Source organism: Varroa destructor, unplaced genomic scaffold, assembly GCF_002443255.2.
Source record: "Varroa destructor unplaced genomic scaffold, Vdes_3.0 BEIS01000004.1, whole genome shotgun sequence".
NCBI classification, from domain to species: domain Eukaryota; kingdom Metazoa; phylum Arthropoda; class Arachnida; order Mesostigmata; family Varroidae; genus Varroa; species Varroa destructor.
The window spans coordinates 51773020-51795822 of NW_019211457.1; the positions used below are offsets into that span (position 1 = coordinate 51773020).

The 22803-nt window shown below is 40.6% G+C and overlaps 1 protein-coding gene across 12 annotated transcripts; it reads left to right on the forward strand.

The window, feature by feature from the left end:
- The first annotated feature begins 336 nt into the window (after nucleotides 1–336).
- LOC111250486 (uncharacterized) lies at nucleotides 337–20981 on the forward strand. Of its 12 annotated transcripts, none has more exons than XM_022805818.2 (8): nucleotides 337–2436; nucleotides 2614–2653; nucleotides 13808–14060; nucleotides 17087–17643; nucleotides 17955–18150; nucleotides 18722–19249; nucleotides 19525–19827; nucleotides 20568–20981. In XM_022805818.2, exons 1-8 carry the CDS (start codon nucleotides 2396–2398, stop codon nucleotides 20579–20581), a joined length of 1932 nt encoding a protein of 643 aa, XP_022661553.1. In that variant the 5' UTR covers nucleotides 337–2395; the 3' UTR covers nucleotides 20582–20981. The 12 variants fall into 12 exon arrangements, with proteins under 12 accessions (XP_022661553.1, XP_022661551.1, XP_022661556.1 ...); XM_022805821.2 differs by adding exons at nucleotides 4592–4656; nucleotides 13112–13166 and having other exon boundaries at nucleotides 339–2653; nucleotides 19525–20981; XM_022805824.2 differs by adding an exon at nucleotides 13112–13166 and having other exon boundaries at nucleotides 339–2270; nucleotides 19525–20981.
- Nucleotides 20982–22803: the final 1822 nt, after the last annotated feature.

Genomic DNA, 22803 nt, shown 5'->3' on the forward strand with positions numbered 1-22803 from the left:
TTCTACCTCTATATTTCAACTCATTTCATATCCCGCGATAGACGCCACAACTATATGCGCTTGTCAAACAGTAGACAGTAGTTATGACCCTATTCTTAAAAAAGTACCTGAAACTATCACCCATTTCTAGCTTTGATCTGGCACTTTTGCTGGATTTCTGTCACGAGCGTCTTTGCGCTTTTCTATTATGTCTCACTGTTTTGCTCTACTTCCCTTTCATCTCAGGTCCGCGTATGGGCCGCAAGGCACCCTTTCCTTTTCGTCTGTTCCCACGCTTCGCAGATCGCAGCGCCACTATGTTACCCTTTGGAATTGACCGAATTGTAGTTTCCGTTGCACCATCAACCATCAATCGGGCCGCCTGCGCCATGAGTCTGTGTGTTCCCCCCTCCCCCCGCAAACAAGTCTAATATTACCTCTCTTTCCTTGGTCCTCCCTCGCTTCCAGGATCTGACAACGACGACCGCAACGATAACGGGCGCTGTTTTGACTGGGGGCTACTAGTACCGCCGAATCGACGGACAGAAGGCAAGACGAAGAACGGGTAGGAGCTGCTGGTTTATGCTCAGCTCTGTCGCCAGAGAGCCGTTGAGCGTTTTGCGGCCGTTTACCTTAGGGGCCGTGGGGTGATGGCTGCTGTGTTGGTACATAATTGTAGGTATGCCATGAAGGATAGCACACGCTCGCCAACTAGCTAGATAGGCGCTGCGTGTGACACCAACGTCGGAATTTCTCTCACCCATTCGTCTATTTACGTGCTTGGTTATCGCTAGTGTCGGCCCGGTGCCTTTCCAAACGACGTCCTTCTGTGCTTCTCTCCCATTTATCGCTGCCGCTGGTGGTGCTCCCACTACACAGCGCCGCGCTTCGTCACTGAGGTGCTGTTGGAGCACTAAGCTTGGCTGTGAAGTGCCACTGGGGGTTGCTGCTGATACTCCCGATTACCGACTCCTGTCTACTACAACTAAAACTGAGTGGGCAAGCAGTAGCGGCGGCCAGAAGACGACTACGACGATCGTCACTCCAAAAGCGGCGGCAGCAGCATAAGGAATATGCCCGAAAGAGTGAGTGTAGCGGGAAAGAAGTAAATGCAGCAAAGAACCTCTGGGGCCATCTCTAGCTAAACAACCGTAAATAAGGCCGTTATGTGCATAGCAGGAGCAAAAAACGACTGCGCCAGTGTGTGCCTCTCGTTCTTTTAAAACAACAGCAACAAGCAAAGAAATCAAGTGAACCCATTACTGGCTTAAATCTGTGCGGGCTTGGCACTCGATTGGATTGGAGTTTTGGTATGCTGGCCTGTCTCGACAATTAGACTGACTAATTGACTTCGGTTGGCTTCTCTAAGAGGGGGACAATGTCGGGTTGTTCTTGTTACTGCGCATAAATACGATTATTGCTTCAATTGGATACTATTTTGTTGGCCGATTCTGCCTCTGACTCAGTTTCGGCTAATGAATGCTTGTACTCATACTGGTGTTCAATAGATATCGCATCATCGTATATATCGTTGATATTATGCAGAAAAAGATCGCGGTGGCGATATTTTGATCCCGGATGCTGTAATTTAGAGAAAACACCAACGAAATAATATTGCTATGGCTATCGTACCCTGGCGGGGTGCAGATTAGCGTTCTACTGTTATCGTGTTTCAATTCACGGGTATACAATTGTTCTATACTAGAAAATCGATTTTAGTATTTGAGTAAAAAGGAATCGATATCTCGCGGAATGGCCAGTTTCCGTCTGTTGCAACACTGTCAAATGTACTAAGTTCTTTATTAAGAACAAAAAGCTTCGGAGAAAGCGGATCGGCGTAGAAAACAACGGGTTCTCGGCTACTCCAGCGAGATTTTTGGAAGACTTGACGATACGCCTAACCTAGTCTTGTCTCTCGCGTATCCAGTGCATTTCTATTCGACAGTCAAAAACATGATAGACTAGTCGTTAAGGCTACATTTTAATAAGTTTGTATGTGCGTGTGTTTGATCTCATACAGCTTCAATTCCAAACAGAAGTAGAGTAGTGAGAACGTAACAGAAGCATAAATGTGACACCAGCGAACGAAAGTATCTCGGACATTTGCTGTTCGTTGCTATACATGATTACGTTGGTGCATATAAAAAGTGGTGTATCCGCATCTCGGTCGGATCTGTTCGTGTGATGTAGACACAAATGTGCCCCAAAGCTCAACTGATCCTTCAGGATCGATGCGAATAAAAACTCTCAGAATAAACGTTTTCGTGTCTCTCTGTACACGTCATATTGAGGTGAGTTCCATGCGTTCCATGAGAGGTAGTTCCAAACATTCGACATGCAGTGATTGCTACAGGGAAACGACAGAGCAATACCAAAAATGAAATCGATGTCGAATTTATGATATTGGAACTACCGAATGAAAAACGATTCTGATGCCCAGAAGATTCAGAAGCTGAGGTAAGGCAATAAAACGTGGGTTCTCATGTAGTATCCGTACTCTTGTAATCCATATTTTTATTGGCCTCGTAATCAAACTGCACCGTTGTTCGAATAGTTAAAAAAATGTGCTTCACAAGGCTCCCATCTACTTTAATTTGCAACGTCCGACTACATCATTGCGCTTCGTCTTTTCAGAAAAAACGGAATACAAATTGACAACAAAGACGACTTCACGGTGAGTGTCAACTAGCCGTAGGAAAGCAGAAAAGGACAGATGTTTTGCGGACCATTACCTTTACCTTCCTAAAAACCACTCCTTCCTTGTGTGTCTTATGCAGATACAATGCACCTTTGTCTTCTGCTGTAATAATAAGAACGATCTTCTCGCATAGGAATAGGGATAAACGATTAGCTAGCTAGTGCATGGTTTCATCGCGTGTGGTTTCTTGGCCTCTATAAGGGCGATAAAAGCTAGCAGGCCATGCGCAACACAGGGCAGGTCTTTGCGTGATGTGATTGAAGTTCCCTATTGTGCCTGTGCGCGGGCGCCGCTGGTCAATTCATTGGCAAGTGTTGACGTGGAGAAGGCAGCTAGTTGTAAAAGTAGACCCTTGTATCATCAATGCACACGACGATACAGGTGACAACGATTGATGGTGATAAATTTATTGGTTAAGTGATTTCGAATTGGTGAGGATGGATAGGTATTAGATGTCTCCGTCGTCGTCCGTGCGATAGCGCAGTAAATAACGCATTTTGCCTGTATAATTTAGGGACACGTAATAATGTAGACTCGAATCCGAACATACAGTCCGTTCATATCGTGTTGAAACTTAGCTGTCTGAGGATTTGTCTAACGGGCCGAGCACCGCATGTAGGATGCAAAAGAGCCTTCTACATGTCCAAGCAAATATGATAGTTTGAAAGAACATGTTCAGAGGAGCTTCAATTGCAATCGAAAATGCCTGTGGAGATGTACATACGTAGAAAGGTTGGACACTCGAATAAACGCGTTTAATACCCAACTTCGAAAAGATTTTGGAAAGCAAAATTTAACTTTGTTTTTTGTACTCGATGTTTTTAGATTATAAGCACTACAATGTTTCTTTGTCGCTTCGAATATCTCGTGCGTACAAACTGCGTGTTAAGTTTTTTAGGTTTAGCGTATGCTCATCGCAAAGATGACGTGTGTCTGTGAACTATCGACGCATCCAATGGCCACAATGCTGATGCTTCTATTTATGTATAGTAATTCATTAACCTATGGTCTATAGGTCATGGCTTATATATATGTTTCGAAACAGAACAAGGAAAACATATGATTTAAATCAATTATGTGTTTGTCTACTTGATCGCGTAGGCTGAGAACAGTATCTAAAGCGACAGCTGAAGGTTAAATGTGTTACGTTGCTTCCAATTGAAAAATCAGTCATTTTGATGTTTCCGGCACGTTTCGGGTTTACACCTATTTCGATTTGAATGTGCGAAAATGTAGAACTGAGTAATTTTAATTTTCAATGGCAAAATTTTCCGGATGAGATCGTTTTGAGTGTTTCAAGTAAATAAGATCTTCATGAAACAAGTAGATACGAATGTTTACCTATCGTCTTTGTCTAACTAATGCTTTTTGTGTGCAATTTCTGCGCTTACATGCGTTACTGACGTTTCTAAAGTCATAGACGTAGGATAACAGTACTTGGTTACATAGGTGCGTGTAATATGCATATGTATGTGGGTGCGAAGATACCAACGATAGGAAATCTGTATACCCTAATTGGCTAACCAGGAGGATAGACGCTGTGGACAGCTGTTTGACGAATTTTCTACTTGAATTTTTCTCTAACCAGTTAGTTTAAACCAAATCGGTAACAGATAGCTCATTCGAACCATTGAGCTGAAGCATTGATAGATAAACGGACAGAAAGGACGCTTATACTGGTGCCATTCGAAGCCACGTTTTTTATTGCGGAAACGAATAATACGCTGTGTTGTCCTATTATCAGCCGGCCATGCATAGATCTAAAGCTGCTGTGGTGGAACGCCCGTACCGTAATCTTTACGTATGCAACGACATTTCTAAGTCACCTTTATGAGTAGCGTGATGTAGCGACTGAGACGATTAAAGGAATTTCTAATTTGCAATATTAAACCTTTGATCTTGAACCATTTACAGCGTGAACGAAATTATTGTGAATGCCTTACAAGGAACACCTATAACAAACGGTGTGAAAATTCCAGGTAGGTCAATAGCTCAAAAGCCTGTATACACACAATGCCTGATCCCAGAAGTGGTAATTTATATATGCAGCTCTACGGTTGATTAATTCTTCAGTCGTTTTCAGAAGGTCTCCAAAAATTAAAGGTCATTCCAATTCTCAATGCGACAGAATTTATAAATACTCTTCGTGTAGGAATGGAAGCCTCGTACATCTCTCGGTATTTCCCAGAATCAGTTCGTCCCACGGAAAATAACCATTGGCATACTATTAGAAAATAGAAATTTTCTCTTTATCTTAGTTGATTGAAAGAATGATTTGTACTTTTACGTAGGTGGTGTTTACTGCCGACATGCGATCGTAATATACCTCTAGAGGAACAATAGTATGCAACGCTTTCATTTCAACTCTATCTAAATAAGTCAGCAATGAGGAAAAACATATACATTTGAATCTGCAGGCGAAACCCGCTTCGAAGCCCATCTTCACCCCCCCCTAACAACGTTATCTGACGGTTGCCTAGAACATTCTATTAATTGATTATTATCTAAATGCGAAATTGTTATAGGGGGCTAAAACCTCTAGTCGTTTGCAATAGGCACTGACGTAACGAGGAGGAATATACCGAACGATTAATGTAATACCATTCCCACTTATCGATCTGAACTAGAACTAAGAACTATTTCGAAAAATCGAACCACTAAGCGTCAGCTAACAATTGGACTCAACTGAGCCAGTCCGCGTTCTCTGTGGTCGATCTAAGTTTACACAAAAGAGTTAGTTAGTTATTATTATTATTCTGAGAGCATGTTCGAAAAAAGAAAGGTAACATCATTTGCTTGTTGTTATCAGTAAGTTATCAGTAATTAAAATATTGGATCATACCATTATCGCTGGTCGATTCGGTTTATAAAACTGTACGTATAATGCTATCTGTCGAAATGTAGAATCTTTTGCTATGTTAATGAAATACACATATGTACACACAGGCACACACACACACACACACACACACACACGCACACACACACACACACACGCACACACACACACATACATGCCCATCTGTCATCATTTTCGCGGACATAATTTCCACTAAATGTTCTCCTATTGTGGTGTACACTGCGATGTGTAAACATGACAACGAAAAAGCATTCGATGGCACACGAATAGATAATCGGTTTACGTAAATTGCCGCTTCTAACTCTGCCTTCGCGGCCTGTCTAAGTTAAAACATATGCGTTTAATGTTATTCGTGATATATAATAAACAGATTTATCTATGAATATCTACTTGCAGTATATATGTATAATATACACAGAAGGACAATCGCCGCTGATTAATTAATTGCACGACGGTAGCGAGTCCCGAGTGGGTCGGTAAGGCGTGCCGGCTGACGTATTGCCAGGAAAGTGTACCAGTAACCATTGACACGACGTTTTATATAACTGAAACTACAAATCGCTGTGTGAAGTGTACCGCCATCTTCATTTGCCCCCCAGGGGGTGACTGCGTTAGGAAAACTTTTCTACTGAACCGTTTTTTTAGTCCGAGTTATTCTTTTGCCCCATACACCATCGCTTGTTGTGAGTGTGGTTAGTTGAGTGGGGTAGCTATTACACATTTAACCTTAGCCATACGCGCTGAATATATTACAAAGGTTTCAAGCAACTAAAAACGAAGAGGAACGGTCAATCTTAATTAAACGGTGCAGTGCCTAACGGCCCTAACGACGAAGAAGCGAAAGAGATGATCGGAAGCAGCTCTAAATTGGGTAGATGACAAGAAAAAAGACAGATTTACTGAGATAAAAATGTGCTCATGACACTTTGGGGCCGTAACGTACCGCCACAGACATATAGCGGCTCAGGGTTGAACATGCTCTTTTTCCGTATAGCAGATGGTTTTTAGCTAGAGCTGTGTAACTTAACCAATTTTGTAGACCTAAACGTGGTCGTTCGAAAGTGCTGGATATAAACTGAGATTCTGAGCGCTTCGTCGATTCTAAGGCTGCGTCTTCGTATTCAAATAAGACCAGAGATAGAGAACCGTGTAAGTATAGAAACCGCTTGGGGTTTTCATCATTTTCTGCCGAGTGTGGTCGCCCTTATAATAATAATAACAGGTACCTATAAATTGAACGTCTCTGAATGGTGTGCCTACATTAGCCCCTTTTAAGACTGCTTTGTTATACATAAACCCATGTATAATGCCCAAATGGAATTAATCCATTGGCCAGCTGAGTTAATAACGTTCACAAGAAGTACGTTCTGTTGTTAGACGAGGTGTTCTGTCAGGTAGCCTGCGGGAAGCACATGATGCCAGAACAAAATCAATAAGATTAAAGCTAGCCTGACTATATGGTCATTTCCATTAGTACAAAAACTTTGTTCAAAAGCGTACACAACAATGTAACCCAGAGACTAGCGTTGCGGCGGATTCAACAGGCCGCTTTATCTGGCAACCGGCTTTCACCGGAATCAATGTCTTGAGTTTTTGCCCGGTGCTACTGCCTTATTTAGGTGTTAATGTAGGCGGTTAGCCCCCACCAGTAGGAAACAGAATGTGTTGTGTACCTTAACTACCTCACGTGTCTTCAGTAGGCAAACATGTTACTACCGCGGCCATCGCCCTCCTGAGGCAGCTCGATAAATGACAATAGCTTTAGCCGGCTGGTATTGTAATAGTCGTAAGGATAGGCCTTGAGTTCTTGGCAGTATACGAATAAAATAGCGATGGAAACACAATATTCTATGCACGGCGTCGTCGATTAACTTACTAGCGAGGATCTCTGGAGCGACATGAATCCTGAAAAAAAAAATGCTCTCTGAATACGCATTGGATATCTGGATCGGATACATATTTCAGAATTTTGGTGTAATCACTACCAGTTCTGGTGAGGTGGGCGGACCTTGGGAACTCGTCTTCAGCATACGTAGAGTTTATCTGGTCACAGCATCGGTTTCTGGTCTTCGAATGCGGACAACAGGATGGCATCTTGTTTTATTTTCTTTTTCAGATTTCCTTCGGTACACGACACGATCTGTCAGTTTTTAAATATCAGCTACAGCAGCTGTGTCTATGATCGCAAACATGGCAGTCGTCTGCCTTTGAAACTGACGTAACACACGCCGGATAAGGCTTTCAATTCAGCAGTCATATATTATCCTCTGTATGCCATGTGAATGTATACCTACCATGGTATTCACAGGACGGAAAGCGTACCATTATGGAACAGAGGATTGTACTAATCATGTTATCGACCCCCGCTAGCGTGAAAAATGTTGTTCATTGCAATGCAATGTCGTTCCATTGATGACACCGGTAAAATATATTATCAACTATAGGATTCTTTATCTCCTTTTGTAAGGTATAGTCCATATAGATGTCAGACTCCTTTCTCAAATACTGAATGTTGATGTATGCAGTATTATATGAAATCTTTACAATTTGAAGCTTTTTGAGAAGGTCTACCCTTATTAGAGCCAAGTATATGTGTGTTATGTTGATATTCAATGCGAAAATAACCTGGCCATAGTGCTACAGGGAGAAACAGTTCAGATTATAATTAGCACGACTATAAATTTTAGGGTGTCGCAAGAACTAAAAATGCTCATTTTCTTACAACTAACCTAGGGAAACGATGCCGTGCCAAAAGTCCTAATCACCTTCGTCTTCGAGCTTATATTCCTAATACTATAAACACAAAATCATCTCTACCGGTCCGTTATCTAGGTTACAGATAATGTATCTAATTGTCCCTGAACTATTTTATTAGAGTCAGGAAATGACACGTGTCATCTCGGATTTAACCTTGACGACAGCTTCAAACTATTATCTAACATAATCAGTGCCCAGGACAATTTCGAGCAACTGCTTTTGTACTGTTAATTCTTTCCCGATTTCCGTCATCTATCAAAGTGCACTACGCGGAGTATGTAAACATATTATATATTAGAAAGCTAGAATTAGCTATTAAAATGAAATATAAATGGCTATTTTAGCTTTATATACAATAGAGCGCCTATTTTAAATTCATTATATGTGCTTAATCCCAGGAAGCAAGAACCCTATCGAACAATATTGGGTATCAGAAAGCCACTACAATCGACGGTCTTTTGAAGAGACCCTTCAAAAGCTAAGGCAAACCTAAGCGGCATATCTTCCTTTTCAGGTAGTCTCTTGAATTACAACTATGAGCATCAGGCCGCAGATCGTTAATACTATCCCTGCATCGTTCCGTTTTATGAAAAGCTACATTTTCAGTCCAGTAGGAAAAACATTTCTAGGGAGTTAGAAAATAGAAACGGGGGATGGGCTTAGAAATGTTGGTATCACATAAACCGTTAAATTCATTTGGAATGTAAAAATAGCAGACGCTTCCGAGAGGCATCTTGACCATGCATTATAGTCTTGACAAAATGCGAAGACCAAAAAATTTGCAAGAGAACTTATTTCAGTGTTTTAAAAAAAAATCATCAGAGGGTACGTGTGTCCGAAAAATTATGGTTTGTTTTATTATGTCTCGTTTTCGCTCTATCCACCGGTTCCTGACATCATCAACGATCTCTCAAAAGATTCAAAGTGATCACCAACTTCTATTTTGCAAATACGTGCCATGCATTGTGGGTTCCGGTGACACTTTCTCGTCTCAATGGATGCATATTATATATATATATATATATATGTAAGAACTTAGCTATTTATTGGTAGCAGTCGCCTTGACCGTTCTCATTTTAAGTAATCCCTGTAAGCTTCAATAGTTTTTTCTTACGTATTTCTAATAATGCAATTACTATATCTGCTGCTAATGATAACCTAATTAACACGACATTTTTTTATGAGTAAAGTGGCGAAGATCTCAGATAGTTCCAAGCAAAGAGAATACGTTGGCTAAAGGCAAAATCGATAGAGCAAAAACGTATTTCAGACAAGTCACTTTTTACTTTTGGAATATAAAAAATACGATGACAATGTGAGTCAACAAATGTTTTGGTGAGAACAGATAAACCGTAGACTGGTTATTCTAGTCAGAACAGGACAATTAAAAGTCTTCTTTGCAACAAACTTATTCCCAACGAAAATCATTCCAACCTAAAAAAAAACGTAGAGTCATTGCATCCAATTGTAACTCCACTATCCCGTCTAGTTATGCATCTTTGAGTTGTCGGAATAATATCGTGGAGGTAAAATTGGCTATTGCGATAGCGTTTTTTTCTATTTCTGAATAAACCTTGTACACACACACCTGGAACTATTAAGTTACTGCGTGTACAAGCGCCTACTATGATGTCAGCGAAATTACTTCACTCGAGGGGAAGTTGTAATCAATTTCGGTGTAAGTTTGCGTTGTGTGTCTATAGTTAATTTCCAATCCACGTGTGGTTATAGCCTGGCTAGTTTAGCTTTAGCTCTGAAGGTTAGTTCAATGCTAGCTGCATCGCAGATAGGGCTACTGACACAGTTTATGTATTTTTTGTTTTTTGTAGATGAACAGACAGGTCTTATTGCATCCATCCGATGCCTTTTACTGCGTTTCGTCTGCTGTATCCATTTTTAAGGTCTTAACATTCGGCAGCGTAAGTCTGACCGAACAGGGTAATTGTTTCACTTCAAAGCCGTTTTCGTAGTAGACGTACAGGTATTCGTTTCCATTTCGGTATAGTATCATATAGAGGCAGTGATGGAAGGAAACCTTTTATAGAAGAAACCGAAGCAAACTATGCAAAGCTTATATATAGTATATAGGAACGCCTGAGTGAGTGCCGCTTAGACTGCAGGCATTACAGCACTCATATATATAGAGCGAAGGAGATTGACTGTCACCAGACGAAATACTCTATATGGGTATACCGACTTATTGATGGATTTGTAATATATAAAGGGTAGCCAAGTCAAAGTTAACAATGTTGAAATATTCTTAGAGCAACTGCTACTGCTAGAAATAGGATGTTGAGCTTTTTGTTGTCATTGTTAGTTACAGACAGGCATCTGCTGGTGTTCACGCATTTATCTATACGCGAGCTCCTATTTTTGTCCCCTAGATTATTGGGTACCCTTAAGTAGCGATGAAGGCATGAAAACTTCGTGTCGTTAAGTATATACATCAGCTTTTCTTAAGCGTGTTAAAATATCCAGCCAGATTATGGAGACTGGAGGATCGAAATCCAGAAATCTAGACTGAGGTGCAACAATGTCCAAGGTAGATAACGGGACAAAGAGCCTGCGACAATTTTTTTGTTACGGAACTTATGGAAGCTTTGCAAAAGTTATGTTTAGGGATCAAAATCGCGTTTAATCAAAAGACGGCCTATTTTGTTTTGAAATATTTTATTCGACCTATTATTCTCTAGACAAGGGACGGGGGGCTGGATGCAAGCGGTGGGTGTGTTATTCTCGTTCATTCTTTCGGATTTCCACGCAATCCTCTCGCGCGTTGTATGCACCCCGTTGTATTTTCTGCCAAATACATATTTGCTTACATCTATTGCAAGTAAATCTATATACTGATAGTTTTGAATTATAAACACTAACAGTTATCATCACCATGAACATGAAAATAGGCGTCGAAATAACAAAGTTGTACAATACATGCGATAACTAGGCACCTTTGGAGACCGCGTTTGGCAATTGAGCCAGGTCTATATTCCATATTGTTATAGGCTCTTGAAGTCCAATTTGTTATTGTGACTTCTTTGAAACCAGGCCAGAGGAATACTTTCCAGATGGCTAAGTACACAGCTTCATCAATATACGTCTTTATGCTTAAGTTAATCGACTATAAGTGCTCTCAGCCCTCATATTGTATGTACCGTCAGCAGCACCAATTGCGAGCTGCTGTTTATGAGGATTCTACTTGGGTCCTTGTGGCATATTATAACAAAATGAAAAACGTGTTTATTTTTTCTTCGTTGGCTTGTCTACCTTTCCTTGTTACGATGGTGGAAAGTATTCAATACGACCAATAAACTGGTAAAAATCAGCTTCCGTACCTGGTAACTGGTCTGTTTCTATCAGGTATGATTGTTACCGAAATGCTGGAACTGATCGATCGATCCATAGACATGGATGTTTATATTTTCTTAAAGCATAATAAAAAGGACTATACTCCCATCCTAGACCATATGGTATAGTACATAAAAATATACAAACACATACGACATTACGCTGTACATGTATAATGATCTCATGTGTTCGTTCGACTCTGCCATGTCAAAAGAACCTTATTGTCTTCTGGGATGTAAATGGTTGCATACATGCGGGACAGGTGATGTTCTGCAACGATTGGTGCGCTTCCGATTGTTGCGTATCTTGAGATGTCGCAAGTACAATCCTGTACATAATTCCTATTGCATTCTCGTGTGAATGCTCTCCCCAGGAGAGCCTTTATTGATAACATGGTTGAATTACTCATAAGCAATGTTCGATGTGGATGAATCGGCCATGTAAAAAGACTTTTATCTATCACTAATTGATCACTTTGACCAACAAGCTACATGACGCAGGATCATGGTAATTTTACAGTACGGTCGTCTTTTATTTTTGAATGTTTTTAAGAATTCGTAACATGGGCCGCTTTGTCCAGGATGGCCACTCTCACTGGCGGAGAACTCCTATCAAAGTTCAGATCTCGGTCACGTCGGGCGCTGCGTTTCCGTCCGTGGCCGATTATTGTCGGAGTTGAATCATACGATCCCTATAAATAGATACAGAAACTATATAGCAAAGCGTTAGCAGTATAAGCAAATGGTAGCGTTTTTTTTAAGATTATTTCATGTGTAGTACGAGGTAACATTGCCCGTTCGCTCTTGACTGTAAGTTAACAAGTGGTTTTTAGCCAATAAGTGCCAGCTTCGTTTCTAAATCTTTTCTGATACCACTGTCTATTCTGCTTGATTTAAAACGCAGCATCAGGGAGTCTGAACAGACGAGCGGCGTATTACGTTCTCATACGCCACGGTCGCCTTATGCAGATGATGTCGAAAATGTAATTTAGCGCTGTGCGTTCTCCTAATGCCTTAATTTGCCCCACGGAATAATCGATGATGCTAGTTTTAGACAGTAGGTTCATTGAAGGGCTTTATTCGCTCGAATAAGATTTAATTTCTATTATTTCGATAATCAAATTCGTCAGCCTCGTAACATGTGATGACACGGTCATAAATAAAGTTAACACCAATTTTTGTTCATCATCGTCTTCATAGACTGTAGAACGCGTCCATTTGCAATGAAGTAACGATGCTACGTATCTCTATAAAGAATCGCTCAAGAGAGCTTCTGGACAATTGTACTATATGGCATTAAATCAATGATTCTATAAGCGTTTGATAATATTAATTACACCTGACCATAAACGCTATTACAGCTTAAACAATCGTTTCATTCATACGATCTGCAAAGATTCTTATTATAACTTCAGTTTAAGTTGTAAGTCAGCGTGCCTAGATTACACGTCCTATGTTGTCTAATGTATGCAGGCACAGAAGACAAATGCATCGTGAAGTCAACGGCAGATGACAGCATCCCTATCAAGTAAGCAGAGTTACGCTGTCCAGACCGCATCATAGAAAATCCAGCTTACTTAGGCACTGCATGCCGCTAAATCCAAATCCAGAATAAATTCAATATAAAGGATAAAACGGAAGTCAGTCTGTAAGCAAAGAGTCTGCTGGTCCATTGTCTATCCATAATGTCATACGTAAACAGTCAATAGGTTTACTTTGGGTAACACCGCAAAATTCTCATTCGAACTTGTCTAACAGTATGATATGCCTGTTCCTCCGAACCAGCGCGAACCCACACCGATTCCACGGAACCTAATTTTATACGTTTATAGCATTTTATGGTCTTTTGGTAAGAGCTAGTCCACATTTTCAGAGAGTTTGTATTTTTGGCACCTTATATATTAGTGCTTATGTTTTATTCCGAAAAATTTTGCTAGAGCATTACACGTGGTGACAGGTTGCTACCACAATGAAACATTGATGCTATAGTTTTTTTCTATAAAGTTTTGTTGGTGAAATCAAAGCCATTAGGATTTTTTCTATTCAAAACTAACCTATAATCAGGGTAATAAGGTATGCGAAAAATATCGTACTTCTATAATTTTCCCTTATTCGGTGCGCTTCGCTTCCATCTCATGTTCTTATCTTTTATCATGCCTATATATTTAGATGAGTTTTCCGTCGCCGGGAAGCTGTGTGGGATCAGGCGCTCCCCAGAGCAAAACCACCACCAACAACAACAACACCAGCAGCAGCAGCAGCAGCAGTAGCAGTAGCAACAATAACAACAACAACAATAATAACAATAACAGTAACTGTAATGTAGCGGTCGGCGGCCCGAATACCGTCAAAGCGACATCGGTTCACCACGGAGTCAGTCTCGACCGAAACGATCTCATTAAATTGCTCGGCGTTCTAGAAGGTATGTTATAAATAAATATGATTATAATAATAACTAGTAACAGCTAATGATATAATATTTGTTTTTTTTTTTTTATATAAAATAACTGGAATGTAGGACAAGGTTAACAAGAAATTTACTTCAGCAATAAATACTACGATGCAGAACAGTACTTTGCATAGGTAAAAAAAAATTCCGTAGAAATCTATAATCAGTTGATTTAAGGTTTTATTGAAAATTAGTATGTGGAGAGGCTCTATTGATTCGTCGAAAGATGAACGTTAGAGCGGTAAACGCGGGTAATTGACGTTGTTTCGGCCCTTCTAAACAAAGATGAGAAACGGTATCCTTCTGCGGTGCAGCAACTCCAAAAGTAACGTTGATTTACGTAGTCGTTACAAAAAGCTGTTTTTTTTATGCAGCACAACGTCTATGAGCAGCTTATTGTAGATACAATTTTTATGAATTACTATGGATAACAAAAGCACTCGCAGCATATGTGTTTTTTCTTGTTTGTGTGTGCTTAAAACGCGGTTTTATAGCTAAGGATTTAAAAATTGAAAGATCTCAGGCATCAGCGTGGCCCCCTTTAAATTACGCTCAAAAACCTTAACCAATAATGACAGGTCAGATGGATAATCCCAGGGCAACCATTCAAAATAAGTAGTATAGAGCTATCCGCACAAAAGTTTCCCCTGCATTTATGATTTCTATGAAGTCGGACAAGTTTATGCCCGCAGGACGATTTTGCGGCCATTCGGATTTTACTTTGGCCATAAAAAAAACGTTGCAATAAATAAATAAACAAACTTTTTGTGCTGATCAAAATCGACAAACGCTCTATGGGATAAAATAACATTGTAGCATGAATGAAAATACATACAATAAGATCATGCATGAGATACAAGCTGAAAAAGGATCTTTCCTTTTCTATAACGAAACGAAAAACGTAATAATAATTTTGCTAATATTTTCTACTAATCCAGACGGCTAGATTTAAGACATATTTTTGCGTTACAAAGTGTTTGATGTGTCGCCCTTGCTTTTTTGAAAATCTAGCTTTTCTTGTAAAACAGAGAACTCTGCACCAAAAGGGAGCCTCTGCCAAAGTATAATTCGTGCGATGTAAAAAGAAAAAAATTATTACAGAATCAATTGACTAAATAAAGAAGAACGTTTTAAATTTTATTTAGCTCGAATATGTCCGTTTGCGGCTAGGCTTTGCGTAGTCATTACTATAACAGATGCACAACATTCGTATCCGAAGGTCCTAATGTATACATCGAGGCTAGGCAGGTTTGTTTAGATGAAGAGATTGTGGACGTTTGAACTCGGAACATGTGGTTGGCGCAGGTCGGCTATGAAGCGCATCTTCGAACGTCTTAACGCGATTCGACAGCTTCGAAAAACTTCGAATACGGTTACTTCGAAATAGTACTAGTACGCTAGCAACGCCTGTCTTCTGTAGGATCTCGTTTCAGTAGACTCTTTAAGTGTATCATTTTTCTTTTTATGGCTGGACGGCATAACACAGTTCGTCCACCGTGTTTAGAAGGGATTACGAATAGATGGTAAGGAATCCTGTTTTCTATTGAAACAACTAGAGAAGTGGTTCCTTTCCGATGTCGGCACGTTATGGCCAATGGGTACCTTCGATGCATTTACCTAGTTTAATTATTACTGTAATTAAACCGATGCTTGTGTTTGTTGTTTTTCTTTGATAGAACAGAACGCAAACCACGAAGCGCGAACGGCGTTATGCTGTCTCTAAATGATATAATGATTCAAAGTTATTCTGTACTTTTTAACGTACATTTAGACGAGTAAAGGCCAATGTAAGTAAAAAAAAAATACTACCGCGAAAAAATTACATCTAGATGCATGCGTAAATAAATAAATCTACATCTGATTAAAATTGATCCCAGTATACATTTGCCCGAACTAACTGGTATTCGATCATAGTTTCTTTTACAATTTTCGAACGCGTCTTCTGATTTAGTATATTTCAAATATACTACCGCAAAGCCGAAAATGTCTTATACTTCTATGGTGGCTGGGAACTCTTGTTACTAGCATTGTGCAAGCCCCATTCTGCTGTACGGAAAGACAAGCTTTGAGTCTAACCTTCACGTATGAACAAAAAACCTTAATAAAGGTCCAAAATAAATACAATGGCACTATTACAAAGCCAATAAAATTGCTCTATCAGAAAGAGTCAGCATTTCTTAATATGAAGTGAGATCTTTAGCTTGACGCACCAAATAAATTACCTGTACAAAGAAACCTCGGTGAAGAGGACAATATTCTCTGTCGTCTACCGTAGACATTCTTCTAAACTTGGTCGAAAATCACAGACGTGCTTGTACGGTATCTTGTGTGGTGCTATTGATCACGTGAATACCAACCCTGTGCATTGGCATAGTTAATATTATATGGTAATTCCTGCGATATTAGCTAGAAAAAAGTGTGCGCTTGTTCAACTGTAGCCACGTCCACGTACGGCACACGATGGGGCCAACTATTTTGTCTTCACAGAAACTCAAGGTGACAGTCTCAGGAAGTCTGAATTATCACTGTTTGTTGTACAGTCTCAAATGAGACTGCATTTTTGTAACTTTTACATCTTCGGTGATATTTCTAGTCACTATAAATTAAATTTAGTGATTAATCAAATGAGGTGGCATTACGATTTTGTGATAATAAGTACGACAAAGTTGAGGTTCGGACTCTGGATAATACATTTCTGGATTACGAGTTGGATATTGTATATAAATCGGCTTTCTACTGTCCCCTTTATGCTATGATTTATTACATTTATAATGCAGAGATGAATTTACTCGCAACTACTTCGAAGCAGCGTACATATTTAAGCAAGACGCCCCTGTTATCTTTAACTGCTTGGGAAAAGATTCTGCTAGTTACTAATCTGTAATGAAAATATGCGTTCCATCATGTATACTAAGTGTGCAGTATTTCGACAACATCGAGTGGATGAACATTGATTGTTGATCAAATATAGACTATTCGCTATTGGTTACTGTCTGCAGGAGAACTGCAAGCTCGCGAGGTCGTGATAGCCGTGCTTAAAAGCGAGCGTATCAAGCAGCTCGTCTATCCTGTTGGACCCCGGTTGGCTCGACCAGGACCGCGAAACCCGCTCACCCAGCTATGGCAGGACGCTCTCGCTGCAACAGAGAACTTCCCTCCATCTTCGACGCCTGCCTCTCAGCACCACTGTAATAGCGTCGCGGCCCATCACAATGGTCATGGTGGTGAAGGTAACTTACCATCAACAGCTCCTTCGGCAGTGGCAACAACATGCGGAACTCCAGTGTTAGCGAGATCAGCCTCATCGCTTTCACCCACGACAGCGCCCCCCACGACAACAAGCAATAATAAACAACAACAACAACAACAACAATCTTCCCTCGATTCCGCGCCCAGTGGGACAAGTCAAGATGTCATGAATTTGTCGCCAGCGACAACAACATCTGCCTCCTCTATAACAACAACCATAGCGTCGACAACAGCTGCGACATCGTTCCCGTCTCCGGCCTCAATTAACCATCGAATTGATGTGAATGCTATTCACAGCCTGCAAGAGGTGGGTAACAAAGCATAGATCTAAACAATTTTTGCCCCGTGATGGAGATGTAGCTGCACAAATTAAAGCCCACTTCTTAAACTTAAAGCCCATGTTTGCTTCAGTGTTGAACGACAGTTACTAGCAAAAACTGAAGTACACATCGCCATATGCACCTTCATAAATTAGAAATACTGCAGAGGAATATGGCGAGGTTCCCTGAGCGTGAAATGTTGGCTGTTTTCATGTGTGCATTTGTTTTGATTTCTTGGTTTTTCGCCTTTGTTTCAATTGTCCTGTCTGTGTGTACGTATATGTTCCTGACTTTACAGGTACAGGCAAAGCTATTGGAGAATATGATCTCTCAAAACAATGAGCTACTTACAAAGGTCAAAGAGCGTTGTTGTGGAGGTTGCCAGTGCCAAGGAGCAGGTTCGATCCTCGGAGCCGGCTTCATTCACGACCAGCTTCCGAGTCGAGAACCGAAGGAAGAAGCGAAAGAAGAGGCTCAACGCCTCTTCGAGGCTGGTTAGTTTTTTTCTTCTTTAGCGTTGATTGCCATTAGTAGTCTCAATGATGGCAGAGCATTGATCTAATTACATTCCTTGCAGTTTTATAAGTGAAACCCGGATATATCAAAAATATGTATATAAAATAGAATATATTTTTCCTTGACTACTCGGAAAATTGTATCATGTATTAATTGGACAAACACCGTACGTGATACTTTTCTACTGAGAATTTACACGTACCGACACAGGTCGGCTCTTGTTCAATTATTTGCTACGTATTGAAATATTATTACGGTTACACTTTTTTTGATGATTTTTCCTCGCAACGTTAATGTGGCATACATAAGTGCCATTCTCGCTTTGAGCCGCTTGGGGTTATTTGCCCCACTGATGATCGGGCATAGTCTTCACCCATCGATTACCGCGGTCGGTTGTTTCATACGCAAACTATGGCGAACAGATCATGCAAAAAGCACACGTAGGTATTGTTGTAACATCTGTCTACTTACTTAGCATTCATCTATAATTCGCTCGTACTATATTGCTATTCATTCCTTCTTCTAATTCATCTACTCATCGATTTTTAGAAACGTCAGCTAGCGCCGTTCTTGGCCGCGTACGGGAACGCGAAAAGCAAATGGTACTCCTTTTGCTAGCTGAACGACATCGGCTCGTAGCGAAGCTGGACACCGCCAGACAGAATTGCGTTGAGCTGCTGCGCGCATTACGTGAAGAGAAGGCACGCAACGCTGAAATTGTCGACGGACTGGAAGAGGAGAGCAAACGCAGTCTATTGCTTGAAGAGCAAGCTGAAGCTGTTGGCCGACAGCATGCTGCCTATCGAGCGCAATGCCGCCAAGAGGTAGACGCGCTTCGTGAAGAGAATGCACGACAGAAAGCGGAAATTGAACGGCTACGAGCCGATCTCGAGCGCGCTACAGGAGGCGGTGTACGGAGCCAGCTGATTAGTGGTCCTGCACCAGGCCCGGCGCATCACTCATCCGCAGCCCCAGCTATTGCTCCAGCTGTCCTGGCGCAACGAGCAGTCGCCCATGCGCCGGCGGGATTTCCTACCCCATCTGGAGTACCTGCATCGGCTATTGCTGCTAGATCAGGTGAGCAGCGTATATGTTTACTCATTTGTTGATCTTTTTGATATTCCCCAGAGAAAATTTTGACCTGGCTGTTTACGCTTGTTTAGTTCGTCGCGAAGGAAAATTTTCGAAAAAGGTTCGAAGGAAAATTTAATGATATAGCTAACTGCCTAGTTACGCTTTCGCCCTCATCAACTGATTATATATAGGTGGACTGACTGTATCCATTGGTCATTACGGTCTGCGAGCCAACCGAGGTTTCCTCAACAAACTCTTTTTACGTCACGTTTTTTAAGGTGATGAATCAAGGGCAACTGGTCGACCTGCGCCGCCGCCTGTCCCGCCTAACAAGCCAGCCATACTGCGAAAGCCGGCTCATCTTACGGCTGGCGCGGGCGTCATCGTCACTCCGATAGCTGCAGCCACTTCAACCGCCCACACTGCCCCCGTAAACGCGAGCACAATTGTATCTGCCGCTTCGCACGACACGTTCGAAGGTGAAATCAAAAACTTCCAGAGCGTCTTCGTGACAATGAAGAATGCCAGCGGTGGTGGACCCGCCCCCGCTCCACCTCAGGCGACTCCGCCAGCAGCTGCCGGTGGGCGACATGCGTAAATTTCAAGGCAAACAAACATAAGCTATTTATCACGCGTTAGATGAACACATCAATGAAAACAACGATCATGAATTATAACCTAGTAAAAATTCTACTAATAACGAACATGGCTAATGTCCTCCCAAATGGTCTTACTGTTGGTGTGCTAAAGCGCACAAGTGACTTAGTTACCGTAAAGCGTTCTCTTTACATCCTTCCGGCAGCCACACACTTAGAATTCATAGTATATATATATATATATATATATATATATATATATATATATAGTACTAACCTTGAGAGTTCACTGAAACCAATGCCCTCGTGCTGTACGCAGAGCCTAAGGATTTTTATGTACGTGTTTATTTTTATTTTTAATACCATTTTAGAATTCGGATATATAAATGAGTGTATACGGTAACCCAGTACGTTATTTCGACGTTTTGTGTATAAGTATGGCTTTGCAAATCAGTGGTCTATACGAGGCAAACTTAGCAACAAGGCGAGCTATTTAAAATTTACAGAGTGTCGATCGTTGAGTGCGTTGGAACAACTTGTATCCGAATACAACGTCCGGAGCACAATCATTTTAGAGATTCTGTTTCATTTGTAAAATCTCGATCGGGTGAGACCGTTCTGAAGGAGTTGTCCCTGTGGGAACATATAGATACGCAAGATGTCCTTACCGTTTTTCAGTCATGGTAGTTACGAAATAGTTGCATCGCTATTCGTTTCTATTTCAGAAAGTGTCAAATGAACTCTGAGCTGATCGGGCGTACATCTACATATATATAAACGTATAGCGTTGCACAGTGGAGGGACGGTGCAGTCGCGCTGTGTGAACACCCAAAAAGCAGCAAAACAGTTTTAGAATTTTGTTCGAACAAGACGAGCCATTGTAACCGAATTTCGAACTGCGAGGTAGTAACTTGTATGACTTGTTTGACCTAAGACGAAGTGTGATGGGGTCGTCCTCTAGAAGGTGCCAAACCGCTATAGGATTTGTTAGAAAATAGAAAGCAAGCGTCTATAATAAAAATGACTAATAAAAATAAAGCTAACAACATGTACGATTTTAGACAACTGCAATTAAAAAACGTGCGGTGGACCGACGCGGAGTACAAACCCTAACCCACCTATAAAAGCTGCAATCTCTTTTCTTGTGTCCTCCATTCGCCTATATCGTCGCATTATGAGCCTTGCTCGTTTCCCAGAAAGAGAAGTCGTTTAGCGACGTATCAGTTGTTCGGTAATGAATGGCGACGAATAAAGTACTGAACCGAACATTTAGTTATATATCCCTACCGAGTATAACCCAGTGTGGATTGGAAGCTAGGCTAAGGACGCTGTGTGGACCATGGCGGCATGGACGACGCTGACCTAAGCCAAAGGCAAGTGTTTGTACATAGGGAGAGACTGAAAACTATACCTAGGTCTGGACAGCTAGCTATGTTTAAGATAGAGAAAGCTAGACTGTATACAAGTATGGTACTTTGTAGTCTAAAGTGGAAACTGGAAATTTACTTCCAAGCAGCACTTTCATTAAGCAACAGGTGAGAGGTAAGGAAAAATTTCACACCTTGTATCCAGTTTCGACAAGGAACGTCTGATTCGTGAAAGCTGATGATTATTGGCCTTCTTGTTCCTTGTTCATCATACAACAAGCCTTCCTATGCCTACTTTTATTGGTACCGGTGTCCTTAATGATTAATAGCGCGACGCTAACAAGCAACACGTAGAATCACCTTGTGTCCTTGCCAAACGTACTCATACACCGTCTTCGCAGGTGTATATCTTATAAAATAATAATGCTGTTGACACTACTCCTTAATACTATATTGGAAAGCAATCCGTTTGTCATTTTGCAAGCATATATATATATATATATATATATATATATATATATATATATATATATATATATATGCTGCAGACCGGTAAAAGACGACATAAATCGTTAGACGGTAAGACGACGAAATTGCGTTTGTCTCTTTGATACAACAAACGTCTTGACACATTTTAACAAACAGAATTTCATGATTATAACCTATTCTTCTTTGATCATTTGCTGCATAGACTATTTGTCCTTGATAATGTTAGATTGTTCTATTAATTACAGCTTTCTTGTAGATGCAGTATATGTTTGCGTTTTTTTTTACAGGATTTGATTGTAGTGCGGCATGTCTGTACCTCTGAACGCCTTCAGAGTAGCTAATTAATTAAATTAACATAAATAGACGTTGCTTGTATTTCTGACCGTAATTCCTCGTAATTACCTGATGAGACATTACACGTGTGACAATTTCGATATTAGATACGCATACATGGCGCCGTAGTGTCGAAGTTCCTTACTTTCTAGCTCGACAAATGTATTTTGAAGTAACTTAATTATGGCCAACATAATAGGCACATACATTACGATTCTTGTCTAGTTTTATTTACGGGTGAGATTTGTTGAACTTTTATGTCACGCTCTGTTCGAGTAGCTTATTATGTAGCTATTTAAGTCTAGTGTGAATTTTTTTATTTCGTCAAAGAATTTACTTTTATTATTATAAACTGATAGGTTAGGTGCATCGACCTGTTTTCCCTGCCAAAGGGTTTTTGACACGAAGCAACGTCTGCTCATCAAATCACACTGTTTGTATCCATTAATTGGTAGCATTCGACCTTTACTGTTGCTTTCGTCAGAGCGACTTTTTGTTAAATTACGTATCAGCTTCCCGGCATAAGTAGCCTCTACACACAAGTTACTAAGCATGTTATTTTTTAGACATTAACGAAACAATTAGGATGCTATTAAGAACAACAGGAATGATACAACTGTTAGAAATGACATTTAGAATGTATACTGACATTAATTACGTGTATTATTTGCTGTGGCTACTTATTATTCTTAATATAGGTATTCTTAACTCGTCCATTAATTTTAAGGTCCGGTGATTATATATATATATATATGTATATATGTTTGTATAT

Bases quoted from the DNA above. Each gene is read 5' to 3' on its own strand.
- LOC111250486 (XM_022805816.2), top strand. From the start codon at position 2,396: ATGAAAAACGATTCTGATGCCCAGAAGATTCAGAAGCTGAG. The intron at 17,644-17,954 runs GTGGGTAACAAA...CTGACTTTACAG, and splicing joins CTATTCACAGCCTGCAAGAG to GTACAGGCAAAGCTATTGGA. The intron at 18,151-18,721 runs GTTAGTTTTTTT...ATCGATTTTTAG, and splicing joins TCAACGCCTCTTCGAGGCTG to AAACGTCAGCTAGCGCCGTT.